Source organism: Muscardinus avellanarius (assembly GCF_963383645.1).
Source record: "Muscardinus avellanarius genome assembly, chromosome: 6".
NCBI lineage: Eukaryota > Metazoa > Chordata > Mammalia > Rodentia > Gliridae > Muscardinus > Muscardinus avellanarius.
Genome location: NC_137791.1, coordinates 1,242,952 through 1,252,817, shown reverse-complemented (window position 1 = coordinate 1,252,817; position 9,866 = coordinate 1,242,952). Strand labels below are relative to the sequence as shown.

Here is a 9,866-nt window from a genome sequence, read left to right as displayed (position 1 = left end):
AGGGAAGGAAGGAGGGAGGGAGGGAGACAGACGGACAGGCGGGCAGGAAGGAAGGAAGGGAAGAAAGAAGGAAGGAAGAAAAGGAAGAAAAATAAAGCACTCTGAAGACGAACGTTCTTGGAGCTGTAGTGTTAGTTGCTCACCAGAGGGAGCAGTAAATGGCTCAGTTTTTAAATTATTTTTAAAAGACCTTTTTTTCCAGCTGTGGTGGCCCATGCCTGTAATCCCAGTACTGAGGGAGGAGGGCCAGAGGCTTGAGACCAGCCTTGGCAATTTAGTGAGATCCTCAGAAATTTAATGAATTCTGCTTAAAAATAAAAGCTGAAGGTGTAGCTTGGAGGTAGATAAAACCTTTCAGGACCATTACTCATTTATCTTTACCTTCATATCAATTAATTGGACTCATAATGTTTCTAAATATTTTGACCTAGAAAATGTGTGTCTACATACATACGCCTCATGACTGAACATATTTAGAGCCATTTACTCTGTGGCCACACTGTTCAGATTTGTAAGTGTAGAATGCATGGTTAATCTTCACACAATTCTATTTCAGAAACAACTTTTCCTCTTAGCCTGGGACACACTGGCATTCCAAAGTCTAAACCATCTCTCCTAGTTTGTTTGTTTATTGTGGTACTGGGGATGGAACCCAGGTGCATTCTACCTCCAAGCAACATCTCCAGCTCTATGTTTTAGTCTTCATTTTGAAACAGGGTCTCAGTGAGTTGAAAAAGGGCCTCACTAAGTAGCCAAGGCTGTCCTGGAATCACGATCCTCCTGACTCAGCCTCCCAAGTGCTGGGATTACAAGCGTGCACCACCACGCCCAGCTCTCCTAGTTTATTTTCCAAAGATGGAGGTATATCATATGATTCACTCCTTTTCTTCTTCTCCATGGGTCTTGGCAGCATGGGAAGGTGTGGGCAAAGGACGGGGAAGGCCTCTGACAGCCCACTCAACCCCAGAATTCCAGATTACTATACAAGCTTCGAAGCTTCATTCCCCCTTGCCCGTCCTCAGGAGGACAGTCCGCTTCCTCACAGCAGGGTAGCAGCACGCTTTTCCTGGGTCGTGGACAGTTGTGCAGCCAGATCCAGTGTCTAGCGGCCTTCTACCCGACCTCAGAGGCCAGCCTCTGCTATAGAGGCAGCCAGAGCCCCACTATATAGACAGTTTCCTGCATCAGCCAGCAGGCGGCCCCAAAGGAAGTCACACTGAAACAAATCCTGGTTAATGTTACTGAACTTAAACTTTAGGTCTGGACGAGTTCTAGCTACCCAGGATATGTCTCTGGCTTTTTGTCAAAACTAAAATAGCGTGATTTTCTGAAGTGTGTGGCCTTCCCGGCTTGCCTGCAGAGCTAACACCAGTGGTCCTTTCTGTTGCCCAGGATGGTGCTGCCCCCCTGGCGTCTGCTGTGGCTGCTCTTACCACTCAGCTCCCGGGCCCAGAAGCTGCCCACCCGAGATGAGGAGCTCTTCCAGATGCAGATCCGAGACAAGGCGCTTTTCCACGACTCATCAGTCATTCCAGATGGAGCTGAAATCAGCAGTTATCTCTTCAGAGATACACCTAAAAGGTATTCTCCCTGCTGTGCGTTCTGTACCATGAGCTCATGAGGGACACCTCCAGATGCAGGTTAGGTCATTTGCAGATCAACCTACGAACAGCTTTACCTATATTTCTCTAATTGCAACTTCTAATTGTTAATGGAGGCTGTTGGAATTTTGCTGATTGTGAGCTCCTATGGGATAAAAGAGGCAACCCTTGCATTTTTTACATCTGAAGATGATTATTTTCTTACTTGTAGGGAGTAGAAAAATTCCAAGAAGGAACTCTGTGGGATTAAAGGCATTTAATTGAGTAGCTAGGATTCTTCAAGAGTTTGCATTGCTTTATAAGAATAATATTTATTTATCAAATGTCAGATTCTGAGAGAATCAAACCCAAACATTGATAAGAACTAACATTGTTCATTTACCTCAACATCAACAAATTGGCCTTATATAATATTTCTAAATATTTTGACTTTTAAAAGTTATATGTATACATATTTCATATAATACATATTACAAATGAATTTACATTTGAAGTTATTTTCTTTGCCATTCTCTAACTCCTCTCTGCCTTTTACAGTTAATGTTTGGATGACTACATTTCAAAAACAACTTCCTTTAACCTGAGACATATTGACATTTCAAAAGATAAAACTATCAATCCATTGGTAACTCATTTTCCAAAGATGGAGGTGTATCAGATCTTGGGTCATCCTTTTAGTTTGGTTGACAACGGTGATGGAAGGCGGTGCTCTAAGCCCGTCTGCTTCGTGGCCCAGGTGTACCACCGCTGCTCCGCTGGGATGAGGGCAGGCAGCCAGTTTTCCTGTTTTGAGTGTTGTGAAGTATCATGTGGGTGTCCTTTCATCGCCTCCGAGTGAAATGGTTGTGTGAATGAGTGCGACAGACTAGCACCGGTCTGAGTAGAACCAACTCTGAATATTCAACTGGCATTCGTAAGAGTAAAGGGGGGCTGTGTGGAAGGACCTTGCCCTCCACAAGGGCTCACTTTGTGAACACGAAAAGAACACAGAAGCCCGGACAGTACTTCAGGTCACCACTAATATGAATGGAATTTTCACCAAACATTGTTTGCTTTTCATCTGATGTTGTCCCTTGACATTTTTTTGAGTGAATCAGACCAAACTGAAGTTTCCCTTTAGGAATCACTCCCACCTCCCAGCTGCAGTGGATACTGCTCTACAATTCTTACCTGCTACAGAACTCCACAGTGACAATCAGACGCTTTGCTCTTCCAGAAGCTTAAAAATAAAATAAGCCTTAGTCTTAAGAGTTGTGCTAAACCTACATCCTGTTTTTTAAATACAACATGTTTATTTATTTGTGTATTTAGTGGTTCCTCTAACCTACGCCCCCAGCCCTATTTTATCTTTTATTTTGAAACAGGGTCTTGCTAAATTGTTGAAACTGTTCTCAAACCTGAAATCCTCCTGTCTTGGCCTCCCAAGTACTGGGATCATCAGCTTGTGCCACCGAATGCTGCTAAAGAACATATTTTATATGAGATGTCACACAGCAGTACCTGTCCTTTCCCTCTCTTTATCTCTCTTTCATTTGCTCATTATTTATTTTCATTGTTTGCATTGCTGAGGCCCTTGGTATCCACATTTGAGCAAAACATGTGTTTCCACCAGTTAGTAAAGAGTTGCAGCTGCCTCTCTACGGGCAGGTTGAGGAGTGTGCTGTGTAAGGAATGTAATATTCCAACTAAAGATGGATGGAGTTTTGATACACTTAGTAGTGGTGTAAAGAACAAGACAAGAGATAGTTAACATAATCTCATATTGGCACATAAAGTCCCAAAGCACAGAGGCCTGTGGTCGGTTACCCCTCAGCCTGAGCCTGCTTCTCCCTTGGTCTGTTTCTGTCCACCCCATTGGACAGTGGAAGTCTGGACAGCGATTGTGTCCTATCCTCTCTGCTCACACTCTCTTCAGTGTGGCTTGTTTGTGTTAACATTTATTCCTCATCCTAAATGCTTTTATATTAAAATACCAACTTAGAGGCGCTTTCTGCTGTTTGAATGGTGTCACGATTACCTTGGAGAATGCAAGCATTGTTGGGTTTGGTGCTAATTGTCTCTGCCTGTTTAAGTTACCCAGACACAGGTGCTCACTGGGGAGAAGTGCCACTTCCTTGCTTAAAAGCTGGACAGAGCCGGGCGTGGTGGACACGCTTGTAATCCCCACACTTGGGAGGCCGAGACAGGAGGATCGCGCATGTTCGAAGCCAGCCTCGTTGGCTTAAGAGACCCTGTTTCCAAATAAAAAATATAAAATAGGTCTGGGAGTGTAGCCCGGAGGTAGAAGGCCTCTGGGTTCCATCCCCAGTACCGCCCCCCCCCCCAAAAAAAAAGAATTATTATTTTCGTCCCTGAGTCTACCTACTCTGATGAACCCGAAGTCTTGCTCTCTGGTAACTTTCATTTTAGTTAAGGAGATGAAGAAAGGAAAGCATAAAGAAAGAAATATATATGTTAGTTAGGGATGAGTGCTTGGCTGGGACGTGGGGTGAAGGAGAGCGTTGTGGTAAGAAGGTGGTGATTCACAGGATCCCAGTGGCCATGGGGTGGGTGGTTAGGCTGTTGCCTGCATGCAGGGCCTCTGGGTGCCGGGCCAGCAGGCTCGGGCTGAGGCAGGAATCTGCACATCTGCTCTGAAGCGCCGAGGTCCTACTGGAAATCAGCCCAAGCCAGAGAACTTCAGGTCCTTATAAGACTCAAATTCTGCAGCTCTGGGGATCTTGAGCCAGGGAGGGTTGTGTCTACAAAACGCTCTGCTACCGAGGGAGGAATGGTCCAGGGATCAAGAGTAGGACCTCCAGGCAGGCTGCTACAGGCTCAGGGAAGAGATGGTGAAGGCCAGAGCCAGGCGCCCCAAGTCCATCGGTTCTGGATATGCTTTAAAAGTGGAGCCAAAAGTGCTGCTGACCCGTGGTCTACAGGGTGGAGAAGAAAGAGAAACCAAGAAGGGCCCCAAATACCAGTGGCCGGAAGGTCGGAGCTGGCATCTACTGAGAAGGGATAGACCGCAGGGGAAGCGGATGTGGGGAGAAAATCAGAAGTTGAGTGAAATGTCTTGAGTTGGAAACTCTCTTAACTTCCTAGAAAGATGGCAGGAGGCTGGCTGCACCTGGAAGGCGGTGGGAGCGCAGGCTAAACCATCAGGTTTAAATCTGGGAGCTGTTCATGTTGGAGAGCTGCAGCGCAGAGCCTGTGGGATCTCACGGGGAAGGAAGGGAGGTCGCAGAGCCTTCCTGCACAACGGCTGGGCTCAGCGAGGTGTGGGAGCTTGTACATGGTGGATGTGGAGAGCAGGGTGCACAGCAGAACCTGCTGTTTTTTGCCATGAAAGCTGTGAGCAGGTCTGGGCTAGAATCACGCTTCCTCATTTGCAAGATTATAGGCTTTACAAGATAATTAAGTGGAATAATCTTTGTTATCTGGAATAGCAGTACACAGCATTTTCATTGCGAAGCAGTATTGTTACTGTCCTTTAAAAGTCTTTTGAGGTCTCATAAAAAATTGCTGAAAGGAAGAGACAGAGCCGACTGTCTTGACTTTTAAAATTCTGTTTTCAAGCTTAGCTCAATGGAAAACCTGAGGGAGAAAGAAATGCTAAAAAGGTGTGTCTTCCTGCTGACGGACACAAGGAGCTTTATTTTAAGCATTGTTTTCCAAACAATGATTCGATTCCTCTCTCCAACACAGTATGGACTAGTAAAGCTGTGGACAGACATCACTACCATGAGGTGTGGGGACAGTATCGTCTTGCCGGAGATGGGCACACATTTTAGAACTAGGTTGTTCTGGGAACAATCCTTTTTAAATTTTTTTCAGTACTGGGGATAGAACCCAGGAACATTCTACCTTTGAGCTATACTCCCAGCGCTATTTTTTATTTTTTATTTGGAAACAGGGTCTCACTGAGCTGCAAAGGGCCTCGCTAAGAAGCTGAGGCTGTCTGCGAACCGTGATCCTCCTGTCTCAGCCTCCTAAATGCTGGGATGTCAAGCGTGCGCCACCACGCCCGGCTAGAGCACAATCTTTTGAGCTGGTGGGTGACTGTCCGTGTGCCCTGAGGGTAATGTCCCTTGTGTCACCCAGCATCTGTGGCCCACACACCGGTCCACAGGTGACTTACTTCCCAATGGGCAGGCCTGTGTTAACTCTTACACGCAGGTGAGGGTTGGTCCCTAACTCAGAGGACTTCTGCTTCACTGTCTCTTTCATCTGTTGATGGTAACTCTGTTTGCAAAACATTGCTTGGGGGCGTAGCTCTCCCACGGGGAAATCTGTATCACGTTTTGGTGTCCAGTAGCATGAATACAAAGGAAAGCTAGGCATTTTCCAGTGAGCCCTGGCTGCCAGCGTTGGAATGCTGGCGTCTGAACTGGCCTCTTTTCCACAGATACTTCTTCGTGGTGGAGGAGGACAACACGCCCCTGTCGGTCACGGTGACCCCCTGCGACGCGCCCCTGGAGTGGACGCTGAGCCTCCAGGAGCTGCCGGAGGAGGCCAGCGGGGAAGGCTCAGGTGAGCAGCGGAGGCTGGCACACTGGGAGGCTCGGGAAATGCAGGGCTTCTTTAAGTAAGGAGCACCAGCCTGGAGCGTGGGTGAAGTCGGACACCTCGGGATAGAGATGTAGGTGGCAGGGTGGCCTCAGAGGACACTGACCTTGGCACCGCAGGGGGTCGGGAGAGACCAGCAGAGGCAAAGACCACACCGGAGCCCTGGCCTCTGTGGGGGCCTCTTGCAGTCTTCCTGAACTGTCAGTCGCACAGCTGGGGGGCGTTAAGGATCACAGCTGCCTTGGTTCCCCCCAGGGGTTCTGATGCAATAGTGTCCTGGAGCTGGGGATCTTTAAAGCATCTCACAGGTAGCTCTGGTTTGCAGCCAAGGTCAAGGATCTCTGGGCTGCGGGGAAGGATGAGTGGAAATAGAGGAACAGAGACACTTGTCACTGCGACACAAAGTCACAACGAGCAGGTCAGCGGAGTGGGCTGGGCATTCAAAGACGCAGGTGGAGAGAAGCCAGGAGAGGAGGGCAGTGGGCGTCTGCCTGGGGCCTGTGTGCGCAGGCTTGCTGCCTCTTTTATGATGTCAGAGCTTAAAGGAGCAAGGGACGCCTGCATCGTAGCTCCTAGAACGAGGGGCAGACACTGAGCAGCCATGGGAAGGCTGCATTCATCCCTATTCTGGGATGACCAATTTCTGCATAGCTCACTGTCAGCCTGCAGCAGAGAGGCAGGAAAAGGTCCGTACCGGGCTGGGTACCGTCCTCCCCAGGCCCGGTACACACTGATGTCTGTGGCCGCTGACGTTAACAGTCACCAGAGATGAAGAGCGTTACATTGGTTTCCGGCCTTCTCTGTAACATTCCTGGCCACGCATTCTGGACACTGGACCCTAACTGCGCGTACAGATGCTTTAATGTCTGCATCTAAATCAAGGTGTCCAGTCCGGCTACCAGCAGTAGTGAGGTAACCCACCATCGACGTGCAAACTAATAGAGTCCTTTTGGTAAGTGGAATGACTGACGGAATGAGCCATCTCTGCAAAGTTTGCAGTCTTCCACTAAATGGAATCTGTCTGGAAGAAATCACTTCAACTCAGAAAAGCCTTCCACATGTTTAAGAGCGTTACTTATAGTGGTTGAAAATCGACCAGCAGTTTTGTTTTTATGAATATAATGTTACAGACGATAAGTAGAATTCAGAGAGCAGAGGTTGGCTGGGCGTGGTGGTCCACGCTTGTCATCCCAGTGCTTGGGAGGCTGAGACAGAAGGATCGGAGGTTTGAAGCCAGCCTTGGCAATTTAGCAAGGCTCTCCGGGACTTAGTGAGACCCTGTTTCCAAATAAGAAATAAAATCTGCTGGGCGTGGTGGCGCACGCTTGTAATCCCCACGCTTGGGAGGCGGAGACAGGAGGATCGCGCAGGTTCGAAGCCAGCCGCGCTGGCGTAAGAGACCCTGCTTCAAAAACATAAAATAGGTCTGGGAGTGTAGCCCGGAGGTAGAAGGGCTTCCAGGAACCCCAGTACCACCCCCCCCCAAAAAAAAAAAAGAAAGAAAGAAAGAAAAAGAAATAAAATTTGGCTGGGAGTATAACTTGGAGGTAGAATGCTTCTGGGTTCAATCCACAGCACCAAAATACATATATACATACATACATACATACATACATACATACATACGCACGCATGCAAGCAAAGGTTTCTCTAGGTCCACACATGCCAAAGGAGAAAAGTGATTAAGCTATAGAGAAAAAAGAGAAAAGAATATCAGCTGCACACAAATGAGAAGAAATGGCTGGCTGGGAACAAGCACTGTAGCAATGAGGGGCTGTCTCTGGATAAGGAGTCAAGGGGTGGTCTTCTAGCTCGTTAGTTCTTTTGCTTTCCTTTCCTTTCTTCTTTGTCTTGTGGTACTGAGGATAGAACCAGAGACATTCTACCTCTGAGATACATCCCCCAGCCCTATTTTATATTTATTTGGAAACAGGCTCTCAGTAAGTTGCTGAGTCTGGCCACTAACCTGCAGTCCTCCCGGCTCAGCCTCCCAGGTAGCGGGATCACAGGCATGTTCCACGATGCCCGGCTTCTTGTTATTTTCCTCTGTTGTCCAGTTTCCTCCCATGAGCGTGTATTGTGGTCATTACCGTGGAGATCATTTCAGGCCTGGAGGAAGGCAGACCTGGTTTGAGGCCGGCTAGCCGCAGCGAGTGACGCAGTCTGTGTCCCTCCTCATCTTGCAGGCGATCACGAGCCCCTGGAGCAGCAGAGACAGCAGGCCACCAGCCAGGAGAGCACGGAGCTCTTCTCCTACAAGGGCAACGATGTGGAGGCCTTCGCGTCCTCCAGCTCGCCGTCCGGCCTCTATCAGCTGGAGCTCCTTTCGACAGAGAAGGACACACATTTCAAAGTGTACGCCACCACCACCCCAGAGTCGGACCAGCCGTACCCCGAGTTACCCTACGACCCCAGAGTAGACGTGACCTCCGTGGGCCGCACCACGGTCACGCTGGCCTGGAAGCCGAGCCCCACCGCCTCTGTGCTGAAGCAGCCCGTCCAGTACTGCGTGGTCATCAACAGGGAGCACAACTTCAAAAGCCTGTGTGCGGCGGAAGCGAAGCTGGGCGCGGACGACACCTTCATGATGGTGCCGAAGCCGGGTCTGGACTTCAGCCCCTTCGACTTTGTTCATTTTGGATTCCCTTCGGATAATTTGGGGAAAGAACGCGGCTTCCTGGCAAAGCCTTCTCCCAAGCTGGGCCGTCCTGTGTACTCGAGGCCCAAGGCCGACATTCAGAAGATCTGCATCGGAAGCAAGAACATCTTCACCGTCTCGGACCTGAAGCCCGACACGCAGCACTACTTCGACGTCTTTGTGGTGAACACCAACAGCAACACCAGCACGGCCTACGTGGGCACCTTTGCCAGGACCAAGGAGGAAGCCAGGCAGAAGACGGTGGAGCTCAAAGATGGGAAGGTGACGGATGTGTTCGTTAAGAGGAAGGGAGCTAAGTTTCTGCGGTTTGCTCCGGTCTCTTCTCACCAAAAGGTCACCTTCTTCATCCACTCCTGTCTGGACGCCGTGCAGATGCAAGTGCGGCGAGACGGGAAGTTGCTTCTGTCCCAGAACGTGGAAGGCATTCGGCAGTTCCAGCTCAGAGGAAAACCTAAAGCAAAATATCTTGTCCGACTGAAAGGGAACAAGAAAGGCGCTTCCATGTTGAAAATCCTGGCGACCACGAGGCCCGGCAAGCAGTCCTTCCCCGCCCTCCCCGAGGACACCCGGGTCAAAGCCTTCGACAAGCTCCGCACCTGCACGTCAGCCACCATTGCGTGGCTGGGCACTCAGGAGAGGAACAAGTTTTGCATCTACCAGAGAGAAGTGGGTGAGAACCACAGTGAAGACCAGAAGAGGAGAGGGCACAACCGGTGCCTGGGGCCGGAGACGAGGCGGAAGTCGGAGAAGGTTCTCTGTAAGTTCTTCCACAGCCAGAGCCTGCAGAAGGCGGTGACCACAGAAACCATTAGAGGTCTCCAGCCGGGCAAGTCCTATCTGCTGGACGTGTATGTCATAGGACACGGGGGCCACTCTGTGAAGTACCAGAGTAAAATTGTGAAAACCAGGAAGATGTGTTAGTTACCCGTACCCAGGTGTGCTGCTGAGAGCTCCCGGAAGGACGTCCGTCACTTTACCTGTGAACTGAGTACTCCTGACCTGTAGGAAGTCTCCACCCGGCGCGGACCGTGGAAGGAAGGATGTCAGCATGTATATCG

General features: G+C 49.4%; 1 protein-coding gene across 1 annotated transcript; it reads left to right on the top strand.

The window, feature by feature from the left end:
* Positions 1 to 1,393: 1,393 nt before the first annotated feature.
* On the top strand, positions 1,394 to 9,729 carry NDNF (neuron derived neurotrophic factor; the record flags this gene model as incomplete). The annotated part of the gene is made up of 3 exons (XM_080697712.1): positions 1,394 to 1,581; positions 5,989 to 6,113; positions 8,336 to 9,729. 3 exons carry the CDS (start codon positions 1,394 to 1,396, stop codon positions 9,727 to 9,729), a joined length of 1,707 nt encoding a protein of 568 aa, XP_080553838.1.
* Between the last annotated feature and the right edge of the window lie 137 nt (positions 9,730 to 9,866).